This window comes from Bombus huntii, chromosome 10 (genome assembly GCF_024542735.1).
Source record: "Bombus huntii isolate Logan2020A chromosome 10, iyBomHunt1.1, whole genome shotgun sequence".
NCBI lineage: Eukaryota > Metazoa > Arthropoda > Insecta > Hymenoptera > Apidae > Bombus > Bombus huntii.
Window position 1 is genome coordinate 1,147,184 of NC_066247.1, and position 20,739 is coordinate 1,167,922.

At 40.1% G+C, this 20,739-nt stretch overlaps 1 protein-coding gene across 19 annotated transcripts in view; it reads left to right on the top strand.

Annotated features, from left to right (window-relative positions):
- The window catches only part of LOC126870334 (collagen alpha chain CG42342), a 119,978-nt gene that overhangs the window by 71,648 nt on the left and 27,591 nt on the right, over positions 1–20,739 (top strand). For 9 of the 19 annotated variants that reach the window (XM_050627914.1, XM_050627915.1, XM_050627924.1 and 6 more), the window contains exons 2-6: positions 13,115–13,194; positions 14,225–14,260; positions 15,176–15,211; positions 18,032–18,102; positions 20,103–20,190. In XM_050627914.1, the coding sequence (XP_050483871.1) occupies positions 13,115–13,194; positions 14,225–14,260; positions 15,176–15,211; positions 18,032–18,102; positions 20,103–20,190 (311 nt within the window). Of the gene's footprint in view, positions 1–13,114; positions 13,195–14,224; positions 14,261–15,175; positions 15,212–18,031; positions 18,104–20,102; positions 20,191–20,739 lie in introns of all 19 variants that reach the window. The other 10 variants (XM_050627918.1, XM_050627929.1, XM_050627934.1 and 7 more) reach the window with 8 other exon arrangements.

Below are 20,739 nucleotides of genomic sequence, written 5' to 3' on the forward strand. Positions count from 1 at the left end.
CTAATTGTTTTAACCGGTTAAACCATTTTATGAGATATTCTTTCTTTTCGTGGTAACTGGGTATCGACGACGCGAGGAAACTTCCTCTTTAATATCACAGTTAGATGCGAACAAACAGACTCAGCGAGGTAGTAACTATGGCGAAGGTGCGGATGTACGGTGTCGTTCTCCTGTGATTTCTCAACAGCCACGCAGCCAAGTATAGACACCATAGGATCCTGTCCATTAACCGGTTCTTCGTCAATTCACCTTTCACGCACGTGTTAAAAGGAAGAAGAGAACTGTCAGAGAATGGGAACGACCAGAAACTGTCAACTTTATCCAACTTTCGTAGAGGCGGGAAATCTATGTTAGCCGTTTCGTAGGGAGCTAGAGCCTATATTTTAGAAAGCTATAACGCGTTTCGTCCGTGGAACGCATTTGTACGTGTTATAGCATCGCTGTTAGTCTTTGCGTAATATACGTACAGGGAGTCCGCTCTATCGTGGATGAAACTTCGAAAACGTCGAATCCTACGTATGTATAAATGGAAACGATCTGAGAAAAGCGATTTATTTTTCACCTTTGGAAGAAAAGAATTATTATAAAATATCGAAATCAGGCGGAAGAATAAATAAATGGAGTTTAAAGAAAACTGGAAGACAAAAGCTTCGGATTTCGATATCTACTCCCGAATTCAATTTTCCATCGTTTTCCTTGCCACGTTTCAGATATAAATCAGAATCGACCAAAATCTCGTTATGCGCGTTATTATTCTCTGTAGAAAGTGAACGAGTATCGACGGAACATTTTCAATGGCCACTTTATTAATGTCCGACGATTCACAGAACATTATAATACGACACCGTTATTATACGATACAATTTCCTACTTGTTGAGCGATGAAATAACAACTGCAGGAGAAATACGCGATAACTTACTACCGTAAGTAACAGGCTCGATTGTTAACCGTCTAAACGACCAGGCATAAAGCGCAAACAATGACGGTACAATGAACCAGAGAAATTTAATAACCGTAAATAAAGAAGAATTCAGGAATAACGATGGAAATATTATCCGTCTAACGAAACGAATAATAATTTGCACGAATAACTCTCACCATTACCAGCTACCCTTCGATTCTTTACTTTGTCTGTTCCTTGCGTTGCCTCTACCTTCTCTTTTCTCTCCTCCACCATCTTTTACAATCTACCATTATGCGTGTTCCCTTTTCTTCTCTTTTCTTTTCTTCTTCTTCTTTTTTGTTTCCTTTTGCTTAATAAACGTATCTACCTATCCACTCGTCCATCCTCCTCGCAAGTCGAGAACCCGAGACCAAACTCGACTCAGACGCATAAATAGTCTCTCCACCTTTCTCCTATCTGTTCGCTTCTCGCTCTCCTTTTCCCTCTCCTTATCTCTCCTTCCCGTTCTCTCTATGCCTCTTCCTCTCGCCGTACGACGTTCCCTCGACCATTCCTCGCGAGCTCGTCCCTCCTCGTCGACGTGTAACTTCACACCCCGTATCATTCATACCTCCCACCTACGAACGGCTGGTTTCTCTCGCTCTCGGTATTATCGCTATAACCGTGAGCTCTTTTATCTGCAGGTCGTCACAAACAACCCCCCTGCCCCCGGTTCGAAGAACGAAAGCATCGTGTTCCGGTTAAACGGAACGACTCGATGCCTAGTTTCCACATGGTGCGCGCGTGCTCGGATGGATGCGTCTAATTGGGTTCAATGTCGTTCAGAAGAAATCCAAAGGATTAAGAGCGTGAACATGCCGGAACGCCGAACAATGCCAGCCGTTCTCGGAACCGGCGCGTTCCATTTCTTCGTTTCGCTAATATTTTTCAACCCTCGACACCCAGTAATACCTAAATTTATCATTTCGCTCGTTATACTCTATGCCTGAAGCTTCTAAATGACAAATATTCTGGATTTTTTTTACCCAACTAAACAAAACCTACGTGTTTTCCAGTTCGCACAGTTCTTGATCAATCGCGATAGCAAATACGTATTTTGTACTTGTAATTAATGTTTTGTGGTTGTTAGTTGTTACATCGGCGTTCTATAAATTCTATTTTATAAAATCGGTTCGTTTGTTGTACTTTGATCTGAAACTTTTAATTGACGTGTAGATTCTGTTTTTTTTTTTTTTTTCTTTTCTCTTATATACATAGAGAGAGAGAGAGAGAGTTGAACGAAGTTAAAATAGATGGGCGGGACGTAACAAATTTGATTAAGTCCTGTGAAAAGCTTCGTCCATTTCATAATCTTTCTCGCGATTAAGGAGACTTCGGTTTCTCAATACGTTATCGAAGATCTCGCAATGAAAACCTGGCGTGGCTTGAAATGATTCGAAGCTTCGCAGAATACGTTGTATAGAGTAGTATTGAAGTTATACCAAAATACCGACAGGTCGACGACATAAATCTTGGGTATAGAGAATAAACGATAAATTTGCAAAAAATGGATTGAATCCGATACATCTACATACTAAATTCGTTTCGAATTCTAAAAACGAGACGAAGATTAAAGGCTTGTCCCCCCTGTATTTTATATGTTTTGTTTTATTTTATTAGCATAGTAAAAGAACCGAGAATCACAATTTATATGAAAAATCTCTGTCACGTGTAATGCATAATGCATGAGTACATACATACAAGTATCAAGGGTGTACGAGAATTCAAAAATGGCGAGTTTAAAATTTTTTTCTTTGCTCTTGGGATAGGATCGAGGGCCCAAAAATATCTCGCGACATAAGAATATTCGGGATTTTCGAGATTTTCTGTATCTTCGAAATTCACGATATTTCAGGATCGGCTTAATTTAATCTAACTGGGATTTCCTACGTGTTGCGATAACTTGTGAAAGATGAAACATCAATTTTGTTCTCACTACGGTAAAACTATTTCCACCACTGGAAGTTCCTTTGTTCAAAAATCTAAATAAATTTTTACGAAACTTTTACGTTAAGTTAGACCGCTTTCAAATAGCTTTTATACGAGGTACATACTCGTTCGTTGCGTACCGTGTATACCGTATAATCGACTTATCGAGACGCAACATTCATCCCTTGTCGTCGAATTTGCTTGCTCGAGTTGGAACATTTCTGCCGCGATGTAACTTAATCGCGGCTGAACGTAAACGCACGTGTAATCCAACATCCGAGTAACGCAGAATCCGTGTGACAACGAGCCCATCGTCGTTTGTCGCGAGTGTAAATCTCGTAAAAATAAAGAGAAAAGAAAAGATTGCAATGGCCCGCAGAATCTCGTGAAACACGTGGGCGAACCTCAGGGCGCCTACGTGATTCTCTTGCATTCTCTTGGCCTCCGGTAAACAAGAAGACGAAAGAAGAACGAATAAAGTCGCCGGAATATTTGAACAACCGTTCACAGACTTCTTATATCTGGAGAATACTTTGGGCAACGCGATACGCAGCTACTTATATTACATTCAGTTCTAAAAAACTTCAAAATTTTGTTTCTCGCAACTTTGAGAATAATATACGGGTATATCCGCCGTACAACACGATAGTCATGTCCCGACAAAACGCCGTCTCATACGAAACGAAGAATTAGTAGAAAAAATTGCGCTGCCACAGTTAAGAAAAGTCCCTATACTATATCTCTTTTCACAACTAAGAGAAATATGTTTATTAAAATAATTAACAATTCATCACTGTATATTAATATTACGTAATTGTTTTCTTCGTCATCGCTAAACACCGTTAAACAAGATAAAATCTACCTCATCCTTGGAGCTTCGTTAATTCACGTTGTAAAAAATATAAAAGACCCTTCGAGTTGCTACTTCCCTACAGCGAAGAAGCTTTCGAGTACAAAGAGTACAAAGGCACAAACATTCTACGAACTAAACGCGAATGAAAAATTTCAGAAAATCGGGTATGCACATCTAAGAACGCTTCTCGATTCTCGAACGGTGTTAGAGCGAATCCGTGTTGTAGGAGCGAGTACCCCTGTTGTACGGGGATTAATTATATATACAAATTTGTTCTCGAGAGGAATTTCAGGCAAATTCAAGCGGTAAAGTACGAACAGTATTTCTAAAATTAATTAAGTCTGCGCGATCGATTGCCTCTAAGCGGATTAAACGCGCGTACAGAACTTTCAATTTCGATCGAGCAATTTCCAATATACGTATTATTCTCTTTCCTACAAATTATTAACTCCTTGACTCTGCCACACGGAATCACGGTTGAAACCCGTTTAGCAGAATTAAACAATGTCCGACGAGTCTTTGATCGATGAACGTTGCAAAAAAACAAAATTACGCGAATTAGAAATTCAGAATGCAAAGTAAGATATGATAAAATTGCCATTTAACGTTATAACAATTTAAACAGCAAATTTTCTGAGAAAACCAGTTCTCTCAAAACTTATTCTCCTGTTTTATAATATCGTGATTTTTCTACTAAATTCCTAGAATCGTTCGATCAGGTAATCTCGGAAGAGCCGAGAGACAATTTTCTGCGCATGCAATTACCATTTCTACGTAGCCAGTACAGAGTTTTGAGTTACGGCTGCACGACATATCGAAGAGGGAGACAAAGCAAATACGAGGAAGACAGTGGAAGGAAGAGGAACGGGACAAGGAAGAGGGAAAGAAAAGAGATCGTAGCTGCGTGGCTGCTTATTGTGCCTCGTTTCCCTTCGCCGCGTGCGGTCCCGCTATACTCCTAGAGACCTCCCGCTGAGCGAATCAAGCTCAGGCTTAGAATCGGACCAGAAGGCCCTGGATTCTGTCCCACGGATTATAAGTTACGGCTTATAATGTTCGTTCTACGTGAATTAATCGAAGATACCGCGTACCACCAGTCTGCGCAACTTATCCTGCATTTTGCCTTGAAACTTTACAGAGTGATTCTGAAATATAGTCTGACAACCACTATCCTGGCTTAAGATTTTTAAATGGAAGTGACGAGATCCAAACGAGGTCGACTAAGATGAGACGATACGATAAATTAGAGAATACGAAAGAAATTCTTAACGTATTACGGTACACAGTAACGTACATTATATCATCGTATCATATCATATCACGATAAAGACAGAGAAAAGAAAAGAGCGGGAAGACCGCGTATCTCTGAATCGATCGGACGAGCGTTTCTTCCAAAGATCAACTGGACGATTCTTTGCGGTTGTCTGTTTGAAGGGGTTATTCATAGCTGCATTCACTCGTGTGGCTACAAAGTGCAGATTATGCAGGCTTTAGAGCCAGACGAAAGGCGCGCGCGTAGGTATTCGAGTTGTTTAGCATTCTGCAGTATTGATTCCACGGGTAATAAAACTTTTCGACTTGCACTTTCATAATCCTCGAACAGTTTTATTTCGTTGCTTCCTGTGTGGAAACTATACGCCACGAAATTCCTACCAACGATTCAAGGACCCTGTATAGCGCGTTATCAAAAACGTAGATGGAATTGGTTCGGAAAATTATCGATCCTATCCAAAGATATCAGAATATTCTAATAAACAATGAAATAGTCGAACGAGGCAGCGAATGCTCGCGTTGCGTTTATCTAGCGAGGTCTGAAACGAACGAAACGCGATGCAACTTCGTGACGGCGGTATTGGCAATTATACGATAGCCAGGATAGAACAGAGAACGCGCATTATTTGTCTGTAATTGCGAGTTGGTCGTTATCAGAATGATACATTCGGCCACGTACCGGTCGGCGATATTATCGTCACATACAGGCTGGTCCTCCGGGAGTTCGTTAATTCCCTCTTACCGCGACGCGGTGCGTCGCTCGAGTGAATTGCCTACGCTACTGCGATTCGTCCCGCCTCGATAAAGCCGACCCGCCACCACGGCCCTGCTGGAAATCGAATCGCGGACCACACACGCACGCGTATTAAAACTCGTCCCGTAGAATGTCAGAAACCGAGTGCCTGTTCCCCAAGTGTTCTTATATCTTCCTTCGATAAACCGCTTAATGGACATATTATACGGCGGACGTCCGTGCCAGAGAAGCGGTAGCAGCAGGTGATACCGAGTACGCGATGGCGCGCCTATCTGCAACTTTCTTGTCGCGCGTTATGTAAAGGTGTACAAGTAGCTTGGAAAAAAGAAGGAATCAAGTTGAACTGGGATTCGATATACGCGTAGATCGACTCGGGTATCAAAGTATTAGGTGCGGACAAAAGTTTCGTGGCTTTAGTTTCATGCTCTGTGTACTTTTGCGAGTAAAAGTTTCCTATATCCTTCAAATTTAGACTTGTAAAATTCGTAGAAGCTCTCGATCACTGTTACGCACGCATACATTTATGCGACTTGATACTTTTAATAGGTGTTTTAACAACTATCTCTTAAATACACTGGCTCTTACCGGAAGGTCAAACTCTCGATATTAAAGAAGCTCTATGCGAAAATTTCCAAGTATAATTACGTTGATAACTATACAATGAGAATACGAATATAATCATGCTGATGCACGTCAGGTCTCTGTATCTCTGAAATTCCTAATCAAACTTTCTCCCGCGAGGCCTGGAAAGTTGTTAGTTCGGAAGCGGCGCATAACGAATAGGCATTCCATGCTTTCTTACACACTTATGTACACGATGAAATAGAATCACCCCGTGTTTCAAATATCTCGTGACACCGACATCGAAATGCTCCAAAGCGTTTGGCCTTTGAGATTCCTAAATACAACCGTCGCGCTACGATGAAACTTTCCAAACGATTTGAATTTTTAACATTTCCAGAGACGTCCGAGCGTAAGAATTTGATACACGATCGATATAATACGTATCGGAAGTGGGAAAGCGTGTAAGTACTCGATTCAGAGTGGTTTCGGCCCTGGACTAAAAAGAACTTGGAGCTGAAAGGGTTAAAGAAGGATCGAAGTCGATTGCGCTTTATTGGGTCAAAAGGAAGAGGAGGATTTAAGTATTACCGATTTTATTGGATCTTTCGGGAAGTTGCTACCTTCTTCTTCGTAATGAAATTCGAGAAACGATCAGAATTACAGTGAATTTCAAGGCAATGTGTATTTCCACACAGTTGGTACTTTATCCGACAATACACATCCTTACGTGTATCAGGACATTTATAAAAAAAAGAAACGATCAGAACCTAACTGTTCGATCGTCGAACGAAATTCAAAATTTTACCCTTTGCCAGACAAAAGTTACCGCACTATACCTACGGTTTTTATTTCACGCGTTAACGGATCAATGATTAATTTAACGTAACTTCATCAAGCTCAACTCGTACATGTGTTTACAACGATATATACTTAGACTCGCCTCTCATTTATCAAATACAGCTTCAGCACACTGACATTCGAATCCATCTCGCGGTTAATTCTAACAGTTCACTAACTTAACTCCAGCGTCATGCACCGTCACGAACATGCCTACCAAATAAAAATATGCATTAAATCCGCCCGACTAATTATTTAAAGAACGCTCGGCAAGTTCGAAATTGAAAGGTATCGACACGATCTCGAAAAGGCTTGCGAATCGCTTACGTCCTTCCATAACCGGTGGTTCCCTTCCTTCGTAGGCATATTCGTGTCAGAACGCAAGCGTGATTTAGAGAAAGGGACTGGCAGCAAGCGTGCGTGCACGAACGAACGGGAATTGAAAAGAAGGGGGAGAGAGAGAGAGAGAGAGAGAGAGAGAGAGACAGTGACAGGAAGGGAAAGAAAGGAGCATCGTCTCTGTGCGGGAGCGCGAAACACCGTTGAGAACGGTGAGCATGGAAGATACGTCAGGGAATACCGATTACGTATCTCAATCATGGGAAACTACCGGGGCGGGAATCGGAGCTGGGCCTGGTATAACCGTACTGGCCCGCGGCCGCAACATGTGAGGTCCTCAGCTTCTACCTTGCCTTCTGCTCCGCTTTCCTTTGCCCCGTCTTACCTTCTGCCACCCCTCCGTTTGCTTTCGTGCACTCCGTTTGCCTCTCGGACTATCGGCTTCAGTGATTCTCAATTTCGTCCTGTTTTCATTCATGTAAGGCAAGGTATATATACGAGTGCTGGACAAGAGATCCGTTGATAGTTTGGAATCATTGAACGAGACAAATTGGTGACAAGATGGTAAGGGGCGATAAAATCTTTCGTCGAAGAAAATTGTAGGTTTGGTAGAACTGTATTTTTCTTGTCGTTCGTCGAGAGACAGATAGTTCATATTGTATGTAATCGAAGTTTATGTAATAGAAATTCACGTTCAAATAAGTTGATTCGATCGACAGGAGTTGGTTTACTCGAGCGTTAAATAAAATTTCGTTGCAATGAAAAATTTCTACTGTGAAGTTAAACATTAATAGAAAAACCTGTTTGCTTCCAAATATTAACACACGTTGTGTACTATCATTATACGTATTTATAAACGCTTGGAAATTCATACGGTGTCCACAAGATAAACAACAGTACGCACAAAACACTTTCTATATATTTTTAAATATTCTCAAATATTCTCTCCTCTCTCTCTCTCTCTCTCTCTCTCTCAAATATTAATCGGGTTAATCGTTAATCATTTAGCCATTTTATGAATATCCAATCGATTTAGCCATTAATCATTTAGTTATATTGTAAGTATTCAATGAGTATCCGATAAATATTGCACGTTCATTGAGGATGTATTATCACCGTTAAAATGATCAATTACAAGAATTTCAGGAATGAATTACAGTTTTGCAATTTGACGAGTAGTATAATTTTAATTAAACATATTGGAAGTGAATAAAAGGTAATATATAAAACTCTCGTATATTTCGCAGGTAGTTTAATAAAGTACGATATTTATCAAATTTCAATGAACGCGGACGCGTAAAACTGCAATTAGACAACGAATATTCGACTGACGATATATTAAACAAAAATGCTAGACTATCGATTCGTCCAATGAAAAACGGCAGTTGCACTTCCGGGACAATTTTGAAGCAAACGTGAAATACGATTCTGTTTGCTCTATAGATTTTTCCAACTTTTCTTTCTCCATGGTAAAACGAATATTACACTATTTTAGTGCAAAAACACAATTCTGCGATAAACTCTCGTCAAAGTCGTAAATTTAACCACAGAGACGAATGTTTATACTCGCGTATACTCTATAAATAAATTTACAAACATTTGTCATTTTTTTTTCTTTTCAACGGAACACCTTTGGTTGAGAAAGATAAAAGCCTACTGGAATTTGGTCGATTGTACAAATTTTCAAAGCGCGAAGATGCCACTTGAGAGCTAAAAAACGAAAAAGTAAAAAAAAATCTATCGCGACGTACAAGTGAAAGTACTGTATTAAATTAAGCCATAGAATATAATATCGCTAACGAGGAAATTATTTCATAAACCACGTTCTTTTAATTATAATCGTGCATAGAACGAGCTATAACGCTTTAGAAACTCGAACAACGTTACTTTATGAAATAAACATTTCTATTCAATTTCGCATCGAATACTCGTTAGAGTTATAGAATGCACTGTAGCAGAATCTCAATTCGCCGAAATCGGATCATCCGTGTTGTGGATTACCTTTTTGTATTTTGAAAATTGAACTGCAAGCTTTACATTTAAAAATACCGTTGTTCTCTGAAATGTGAAAAACCACTTAATGCGAAAACAAATACGAGAGGGAAAACGAGAGGATGCTGTTTCTCGAGGTGTTCGTACGACTTAAGATACGATACTTAATAGTAGATTTCATCTAGTTAGTAAACAACAAATAAGATAACCGTTACTAGTTGATTTTCGTATCGGAAATATCAGACATATTAGAGAAGACGCTTTGGTTACACGCGAAACTTGAGTCTGAAACGTAAAGGCGGTAGCCAGTCGTAGAAGAGATTGGCGAGCCCGCGAGACGAGTAATAAGGAAATAAGGCTAATTTCGTGGTAAGTGAGTAACGATCAATATGCCAGACCGTTCGTTTCCCAAAAGCATGGTCGGATATCTGGCCGTAAAAGGTTCTTTGTATCGGTCGCTCATTTTCCGGTCGCCTGAAGCTATTCTGTAAACGAAAGCGAAGTGTCGTTAAGTTGGTGGAGCGACTGCCTGCTCGCCTTAGTCCCTTGCCCTCGGAACGTTGCCAAAGCGTCGCGTTAATCTCGTTCTTATTCGCGCGAAAGACTTTCACCGAGGGGTCGGCCGAGTTCCCCTACCGCGAGAAACGTTCCTACGGGAACAACCGTCCCAGCCGAGCAAAACGGAGGTGCAAAGCGCAGTTTTATTGCACACCTCCAAGCGGGACGAGTATTTTCGTCGCGTCTAGACTACAAGGTTTCTTCCTCCTTTTCGTCCTCCTCCGACTCACTTAACCCACCTATGTTTTTCCTTCTAGTATCCCCCGTAGACTCGGACTACCGCTCCGGACATACTACTCGTCCCACTTGCACCGCGGAGACCGATCCGTCTTCTTCGTAAAGCACGATCTTTAAACCGGAAATAGTAGTCGCACAAAAGCGAGCACACGGCGAACGGAGAAACTCGGAATACTTCTAATATACATACATACACATATGTACATAGAGGAGAAGAACGATCAAGGCTGTTCCCCTTGACTGTTCCCCTTTTTCGTACAACTTTCCTCGTTACTTGCCGGAATTCACGGAGAGTACACTTTGTGCTTCTGCTCGTCATTTGTGGTTTGACGAGAACTCTAAGGAGAAGAAAACTTCTGGCTACATCAAGAACTAGCCAGAGCCGAGATACATAGGTAAAGGAACGTTTGAGAAAGGGAATGGGAGCAACCATCGCGAACGGCATATATAGAGAAAAGGAAGAAAAATAGTCGATATACGATTGGACCTTTTATATTCTTCTTTTTTAACCTCTTTCAATTAGTTTAGCTTAGTTCATTTCTCTTCGAGTACAGCGATCGGATTGCCTTGACTCTCTTAGTTGTGTCATCTGCGTCACAAGCTACTTACTCCATCTTTTTGTCCTTGTTCCACCCTCTGCTATTCCCTAGCTTAAAATCCCTGTCGTCTTGCGCTTTCGCGGTCTTCTTATTTCTCCCGTTGCTCTACCATGTTCGTAATAGCAGAGAGTATGAAACAGATGTCTTCATTGCCCTCTCTGCGTTGATGATAATCCTATGATAGGTGGATGTGTTCCGCGCGCCGACATATCATCTCCCTTTTTAACTTCTTCTTTTGCCTTTATTTTCTTTTCTCTTTTTACTTCTTCCTTTTTCTTGTTCTTGTCTCTTTTTTTCTTCTTTTTGTTTTTGAAAGAGAGAGAGAGAGAGAGAGAGAGAGGAAAGAAGGAAATACTTAAAGGTTGTACTTGTCGGGAATAACGATGATAAAAGCACGAACAGCTGCTGGTGAGAAATAAATCCGAGCGAACGTAGCAGCTATGATACACGGCTGTTTTTTAGCCAGCTTAACTGGGATTAGAGAGTGATTTCGTACCAACGCGACGCGTAGATATTAATTAAAGGGTTGAAATGGTAAACGGCGTATGTGTCAGAAACGAAGATTTCCGATAGAACTGCAAATCGCGTTTCTCTTAATTTTTTTATTTGCGGCATTTATCATTCGAATGCTATTGACTCTCGACGGTCGCAACCTCTACAGATTTAGAGGGAGAATAAATGATAGCTAGAATTTACGTTCTTTCACACTACAAAAGCCGCACTTTATTTTTTGCCACTTACATAATTTACCATTTCAATACCACGATCATCGAAAACTAATAAAAACAATTCTTTCGTTCGATAATATAAAAATCTCTAAAATGTCGTGATATGATAACTACTGTTTCAAAAAAACCAGCGGTTCTTTGCAAAATTTATCGGCTTCCTACGAATCACAACTCGACATATGACTCGGATCAACGTCGTTACTGTGCTTTTTCCTTAAAATCTATTTATACGCTATATTTACAGCGCGATAAAACTGTGTTGCTAGCAGAAAATGTTTGGCGAGTCTTTTTTCGTAGATCTCGACCTCGCCGGGGAATTATTTTCAAGTTTCCTCAATATCTGCCGATATCGACCCTCGAACTTTCCTTGTTAGCACGTTTCTTATTTCATCTCTGGTTCTCGTCAGCTGGCGTGGAGATTTATATTCGTGTCCTGGATTGTAAAAAACTTCACGAAAAGTTAGTTCACGCCCGACTAATATCGTTCATTCCAACCTCCACCCTATTCTCCCCCTTTTGTTTTTGTTCTCGTGCCCAACCCCGTTGCGTTTGTTCCGTTTCGTTTTCTTGGTGGTCGTGTTCGGAATATCATCGCCCATCACGTGCAAATCGACGAACGAAAGAAGAGCAAAACGTTCCGACTTTGAGCAAATGTCCGAACTAGTGGAAGCAGTCCGAGAATATACGTGGATTCGATTATTCCACGAGAGAACGTTCCCTGCTTCCTGTCGGAAATTAGGATAACGCGTACGACGTTCTCCTAATAGAGAAGATAAATAAAAGTTGAATTCCCGATCGACCACGTTTCTCGCCCTTTTCCCGTTTCACCGTTTTGAGATTCAATCGCATCGATAATTGCGAAGAATGTTGGATTTTCGCTATTTTAACTCGTCGTAGTTTTATCCGTAATTAGTGCTTAAAGTTTTTCGTATTGTAAAATAAAAGAACTATTTATTGAAGTAACAAAGTAGCGAGGTAAACGGCGAGGGAAGTAACGAAAAGAAAACGATTTCCGTACCATAATGGAAAAACGATGGAAATCCGGTAGATACAATTTCTCAGCGACACTGTATCTATCGCGCATTATGGAACGCTTTACACGGGAATGCGGTTACGGAAAACCTTATTACCCGACAGACGCAGCGACAGAAACCTAAAACGTTCGTCGAAATTGCGCACGTAGCCCCGAGGATCGATTGATTGCGTGTTGCATAACCGTGTACGACACGTTGACGAGAATTTTCGAAAATATCCTTAACGCGGGACGTGGAGCGGGCAAGTAACTTCGTTTCGAGTTCGATCGGGAAGAGAGACGGCCTGCCTTTTTATCCCCCTTTGGGTCTTTGCGTGGCCGTCGTTAACGTGGTCGCCGTCGTTGTCGGGTCTTTCACGGGACCACGTTTCGCTCGCAGCGCCGAAAACTCATTTCTACCCTCCTGTCCTCGCCCTGCTGCTTTTTCGTTCAAGTGCGTCGCGAGGTATCGATTTATTGTTTGTTCCTGTTATAGGTCCTCCCGGTGAGCCAGGTCCTCCTGGAAAAAGGGGGAAAAAAGGGAAAAAAGGTGACCCCGGGGAACCAGGCCCGCAGGTGAGTAGATCCGTTCCTCCGTTCGCTTCAATCCCCCCCCTTTTTTTTTTTTTTTTGTCCTTATTTTCCCGTAGCGCACCCGTCGTGATCGCACGTGGAGTGTGCGTGTTTTTAGAGTGCAGCGGAAAAGCATGACGTAGTTTGCTAACGATACATATTCGTAGTCTCCTCGAATTCATAACTGCTGGCACACACTGTATGTACGAAAGTATTTTTCGACAAACGTACGCATCCTTCATTCCTGTTACAAAGGAACGCGACACTCGACGTTTAATTATATTAAGGTTTTGAACACCATAAAGTTAAAAAAGTTGGACAATGAATGTCGCTTTTCGTCAAGATCGTCAAATATTTGGCGGTTATTTTTGTCAGCGGGCAATCGTTTAGAAAAATATTCTCGCTGCGACGGAATTTTTATTTTCAATTTTTTGCACTTTGAATAAATATGCAGCACGTGACAGAGATATATTTCGCCAATATTTTACTACTCGTTAAGAGAGTGGTCGTTGTATCGATAGGGAAAAAAGATTAGCCGAAGATTAAAGATCCAAAAAAAGAATGATTAGTCCACGAGTGAGAAGATATATTGGTTTGGAAAGCAAGAAGGTTGTTCCTGTTTTTTTTGAAATTGCTGGAACTATTTATTAGCGGATAACGTCGAGGATCGTTGGAGTAATGGAGAAAAATCAGTTTAAACGAAATTCACTCGAAGTGTTATGTTTCATCGTGTGGATGAAGTTATTGATCGTTGCACGAAAGACCGGTATAGCAAGCGTGTCACCGAAGTTGACCCGCGATCGGCCGAAGTTTTGATAACCAAAGTACATACTCGTGTGGTAGTTGGCCGCCATGAGAATATCTAATTGGTTGGAATAATTATCGGTGTAGTATGGCCCTTAACATTATGTACATCACGATAACCGCGGACACGATTGGTCAGCGGAATAAATTGCTTTTTGCATGAACGCGAGAGCACTTAACCCTTGTCCCCTGTAAACGAGTTTTTAATTTTTTATACCCCTTCTTACAGGGTGTGGCCGGGACGCCGGGCAAGAACGGTTTTCCGGTATATTATTTTTTATTTTCTTTCCATTCTTCTATCACTTTGTCTGTCTGCTTTCTTTTTTTTTCTTTTTCTCTTTCGCTCTTTCTCTCTCTTTCGTGTCGCCTTTTGTATACTCCATTTACCGTCTTTCACGTATGCACGTAACACCAACTAAATCATATTTTGAATTAATGTGTTTCATGTAGCCTTTTTGTTTATCTCTCTCTCTCTCTCTCTCTCTCTCTCTCGTCTCTGTGATCTTTTGTTCGTTAAATTTGCGCTTTTTTCCTAAATTTTTGAGCAATACCCTTTTTTACACTTTTCTCCACAGTCTCAATTTTTTACGCCCATACATATACTGATCGTGAAATTGAAGTTTGACATTTGCTTTCAGATATGACGTTTCGCCGTAACGTCGACTGAAGTAAAAGTTCTGTGTGAAAAAATAGCAGTTTGTTTGAAGTAAACCAAAAAAAAAAAAAAAAAAAAAAAAATTACAGAGGTACGCGATTTTTGGAATGTCAGTTTGTTATGTGAAAAGTGACGACGTGTATCGTCGACGTGGATACGAATACGATGATAAAGGAACCATAAAACGCGTGGTTTCCTGTATCTTCTAAATGAGAATTACAAAATTATTGTATTTGTGAATTGAAATTACGTCCACTATCCCTATAGAAGCACATCGAAATGTGCTGGTATAATATAATTTTAATAGATATATGGAATCCTAGGTGTCGTAAAATAAACGTCGTATCTGAAAGCATTTCGATGTTCTACAACACTCGATGTTCCTTCTATCTGTCGTATGCTCGCATACGTACATTATATCGCAAGGAATGATTTTATTTTTCGAAAGGTGCCAGCAGCCTTTTGATTTTTCATCTTTCTTCGCCGTTCGATCGACTATTCAAACTTACTAGCGTGTTCTTTCAGGGACCTATTGGGTTAGATGGACCAAAAGGTGAGCCGGTAAGTGCACGAATAACCTACTTATTTTAGTGTAGCTTTTGCAGTAGATGATTTTTTTTATTGAGTTTGACCTAATTAACATAACTTAAGAGCAGTAGGATACAGAGTGTATATATATACACGAGTACGTGCAAAAATATATAAAATAATACGTACGATATGCAAAAGTGTTCGACGTTACTGTACAAATATTAATTCATCCTTATGTGTTTAAATATCAATCAAACATTATTTTGTTCAAATCGGATAATACGATAAGTGTTAATGAATTGCAGATACGATATTTGTATTTTCCTTAATTGGATCCTATATAAGAATATAGACTCTGTAAATACGTTTTTTCTTCGCTATGGAGAAAATTACAGTTCGATAACGTGATAATTATGTACCTAGCATACCTTCGAGTAGGTGACTTTACAGTTAGCGAGATAATAGATTATACATGGAAAAAGAAGATAGTAGAATTATCGGTGGTTAAACTAAGAGACGTTAATAGCCAATAATTGGTAGTAGGAGTAACGCACTCTGTGTTAATTGTACACGTTGCAGATATAATTGCAGATTAAATCGCGCTGTTTATTGTTGGCTGATTCAATACAAATATGTGTACGGACGAATAAATTATTCCCGACTCGAATTCTAACGCGAATGGCAACTTGATACGAGAGCGTTGTACCTACAAGGTGTAACGTACATCTTCTAATCCAAATCGTTTACACGGACGTTATTTCAGGAAGTGTATTTTTAAGAACAATGACAGGAGGAAATAAATGATGCATTCGGGCAGAATTGTTGGAATATCGGAGTTGATTGATAATATTAAAATTCAGTTACGGAACGAATTTGCATTCGAGAAAAAGGAGGAACGACGTTGCTCGCAATTACAAATATGTTGAAACGTGTACTAAACTGGTCGCACTGGAATTTCGGAAAAACAAATAATCGGTTTGATACGTGAAACGTAAACAGGAGAAAAATGTACTGCGTTGAAAGATTATTCGCGAATACGTTAATTCGTATGCGCGTGTAAAACGAATTCCAGTAACTGAAGTTCTAAATTAAAATACTGCCAAAGATATTTTCGTAATTGATAGGGAAAGGAAACCGGTTTTTTTTTGTTATTAAGAAATGTAGATTTTAAATTCTGAATTGAAATGTATTTGCTAGTAAACTTTCTACTATGTTCGTTCGATGAAAAAACCAATAGAAATTTCATCGAATCAAAGACAGACTTTTGGGTTAATAGTTAATAGTAAGAATATCGTTAGAGTATCGTTGTTTCTCGAAACGTGACGTATACGTGGCATGTAATCGTAAATACTTGAAACATCTCGTTCCAAAAACAGTACGAAACACGTGTTATACGTGCATTTTGTCGTAGAGCAAACGAAACGAGTGAAACGTGAATTGGTAGGCGGGTAATACGAACGGATGTACAGGCACGCATAGATAGGAAAAGAGGAAAACGAGGATGGAAGGTACGAGGGTATGAGTGCATTGCAAATATCACGCGATATTTGTTCTGTCGATGGTGGTCTGGTTGAAAGAATTTCGATCGGCTTACACGCGAGAACTGGTCTCTTACGTACGATGCTGCCCGGTCGCGTTCCATCCGAAAGCATTCTTAATGCATCGCAGTGAATCAACGATTATCCGAAATTTTATTCGGAATACCTGACAGTGATATCTCTTAAATTGCAGTTGTTGCCAAGAAGCGAAATGTTACTTCGAGTTTCATCGATGTCGGTTTCTTAAACTTAAACTCCTTAAAGTGGGCTTTGGATATACGTCATTTTAGTTCGCCACGCGGTCTGTTTCTTTAGACAGTCGGAGTCGATCGATTTCCTCAAATCTAGAATACGAAGCAATTGTTTGAAGAAACCATAAAATAGTGGGTTAATATTATTAGAAGTTACCTCCGCGACCACTACGGCAGTGGATACCGCTAAAAAACTTTTAGTCGTGATACTCGGTGCTGGTGATTTTATTCTTTCTTTAGCCTGATTTACCTTTTAATCGACAAACTTCCTCAAACGTGATAAATATTATTTGAGTACTTTAATTAGTTTTACGCGTTCGTTTATGTTAATAAATAATAACATGGAGCTTAAGAAACTCGAAGGAAAGTAGATCACGCTATTATGAATTACGTGAATACGCTCTTCTAATTGAAGTACGGATCTCCACAATTCAAATTTCACGGTGTGAAAGTAACATTTTTTTGCACAAAAGGCCAATTAAATGGGAACTCTTAATTAACCCGTTTCACGCGACAAGCTTCATACGTTAAATTTACGATTTATATGCAAATATATCGTAAACCAGAGCTTAAAAAATGTCAAAGCCATTAAAATATTACGCCGCATTTTCTTCCTAAAAAAATAACTGGCATAAAAGCAATTATATGCAATTTCGCTATCAGTGAAACAATTAAACGCATTTAAGTGAAAAAACAACGCAGAATGACGTGTAAAAGTCCGCAGCCAAATACATTTGTGAGCTGAATTTCAAACGATGATTCGTTACGACGAATAAAGAAACCTGTAGAATTTACCCGATTGGATATTTTTTACGCTATTATACGTTATTTTGAGAATAAATAATTCGTCTAACAACGAAATCAACCACGAACGAATGCTGGTGGTTTCGCGAAGAAACAGCGTTCGAGTGTTCACGGTGGTACGATATAAAAGTCAGTTGGCTAAATTCGAAACAAACGTTTTCGAAACTCGTGGAAACGGACGATGGTTTTGTTTCCAGTCTCGCTATGGCACAACGTTATTTTTCCATCAAATACAATGTGGTATGTTTCGTTTTCAGGGACGACCCGGAGAAAAAGGACAGAAAGGCGAACTGGGAAGTCCGGGCTTTGACGTCTTTTCCGCAGTAAAGGTATCTAGCTACGTTATCTAGAGTCTAGAGAAACAGCACGAGAGCGCATTACGCAGCTAGTAAACGACGTACGTGTAACGCGAAAGTACATCGTTTCTTTTTCGATCTTCCTTACCCGTTTCCCGTTCTTTAGAAACCAATCTCGTGAAAATTTTCTACCGGTAACAGTTCTAACGCAAGAAAATGAGAGGAATACGCGGAGCTTGGATCGAAACGATTCGAAGGGTAAACGATGTATTTTCCTCGACAGAGACTGCACAATTTATTTACACACCTCGTGATATGCATACTAAAAGAGACGTGTTTCAATCGGAAAATATTCGTTTATTTCTGTTGGTGACTTGTAGTATCGTTGATTACATACGACACAGATTGCGTTGCTTTTATAAAGAGATATTTGTTGTTGTGTTGTGTCCGATGTTCTTTTTACGAATGTCCATATTAAATAACGTTAAAGTCGTACACATACGTATACTAGCGAGAAATAGGGAATGTTCATCCTCCACTAGGACGAAACAAGATTCTCAATTCTCACTGTTCCTGCTTTCGCTATTTCTGATTAATGTGAGTTTGTATTACGTCGGGAATAACGAAGTCTCATCCATAACGAATGAGCGAAAGGCACAGTATTTAATTAGCAAAATGGCCGAATAATAGAAGTTCGCGTTTCTTATTTCGTTCCGGTATTCTGCAGAGTCGAACTCGAGAAAAAATCAAGACAACATAAAAATTACGGCATACGTTTCTTATCGCGAACGATACAATTAAATCCATCGAATCTTGTTTCTGTATTAGCGGACTGTTTTACGACGTTCCTTACGTGTACTTTCTTTAATTGTTAATTAAATTTCAAGTAGAATGACCTCGCAAAAATAATGTTTTTGAAAGCAAGTTTTTCGATTGGAACAACGTTTTACACGTACTCGTACATCAAGGTAATTTCCGCCAGAAATGTTACATAAACTTGTGGACAGTGAATCTCGATGTTTCTCGTTAGCTCGACGATCGAGAACAACGGCTTCGTTCTTAACTATAATTGGCATTTGGTAATGTTTAGCAGCCGGTACTGGCATAATATACAGGCATACGTTTATATATCTAACCCTTTCATTCCCAAATTATTTAACTACCACAGATATAATATGTCTGTAATTTCTCTGTCTATCATGTGACAAGTACGAATAAATGATTAGATTTAGAAATATGTAAGAATCGTTTGCAAATAAGATTGATTTGTAATTCTATAATTGTACGATTAAGGAACGAAAGGATCAAAGACCCGAAGCCTACGTTCTCGATTCAAAGTGCCGAATACGACTCGTATCGATTCTCGCTGATAATTTGCCACGTTGCGATCAAGAGTCCACGCAATGTGTTTCGATGCTCTTTATTGGATTTTTTATTTCGATATTCGATAAACAATGAAAAGTGCGAATCAAGGATCTTAATCGAGGACGCGAGTACAGAGAGCTGAAATTGATTACAGGAAAGTTAAACCCTACATATGTATTTACCCACAAAATTACTATTTGCATACAAAGCGATTATTTTTCTCCCATGATCTATTAAAACTAAAATCCAGCAGTCGTTTACTCTCTTTCTCTCTCTTTCTCTAACGCCTCGTAACTTTTAAATTACATAACCACGTACAGGAGAGTTTCGTTAATCCGACAGACTCGGGACTTCGTCAATAGCGGATTACCAAAAATGTCGGATTATCGAACCATATCCGCGTGTAGTGCAGCGAAAGACAAGAAAAAATATAATGCAGTTATAGTAAACGATCTGTTAAAAAATGAATCGATATCGATGACTAAAAGAAATACTCGTTAGAAAGTGGTTAACGTCCCGATTCGAAAGATCGTTAAAGAGGACTCTCGATGGCTCCGTGGCGCGAGCTGTGACGTACACTTTCTTTCTTTTTTTTTTTTTTTTTTCTCGTCAACGTATCGATCTTCGATGATACAGATTAACAATATAAACCATCTTTCCGCCTACGGGTCAATGCACAGGGATTAGGGTTAAAGAGGTCGGTGACGACGCTCCGCGGCGGGACGCTTGGCTATGCGGAAATCGTCGCTCTGAAGGTAACCGGCCTCTTCGGAAGGCAACACGGCTCGTGTTGCGGTTCAGAAATCTCTTCTCGTCGTCGCTACTCCCGCTTCTTGTAACCTCTTCTGTTTCTTCTTCTCTGCCTCTTTCTCACTGTTCCATCTACCGTTCTCCTCCATGTTCGCTCCATCGTCCTCGACCCATCTCACCGTGTCCACGAACCTACCTTCTTACCAGACCTTGTATTTCGTCGCCACGTTTGAAATCTATCTCCGTCGAATTTTCTGTCCTCGCTCCTAGACGCAATCCTATTTCTAGTCGTTGCCTCGTGCGGTGCTTTCGGTGTAGCGTTCACTCGTTGGTTTAAAGTGCGACGACGACACTTTTACGTGGAAGAAAAGCGCCTCGTTTCGCGTCTGTTTCTTCTTCCGTTTGTTTCTTTTTCTTGAATTACTACTTCGGTAGTATAGCGTACAGATATACATACCACCAAGGGAGAAGTTGTTTCGAACGTAAGAATGGGGTTTTGCTGTTACTCGGAGATTGCTGTATGTTACTTGACGCTGGTTGATGAAGAAAAGAGC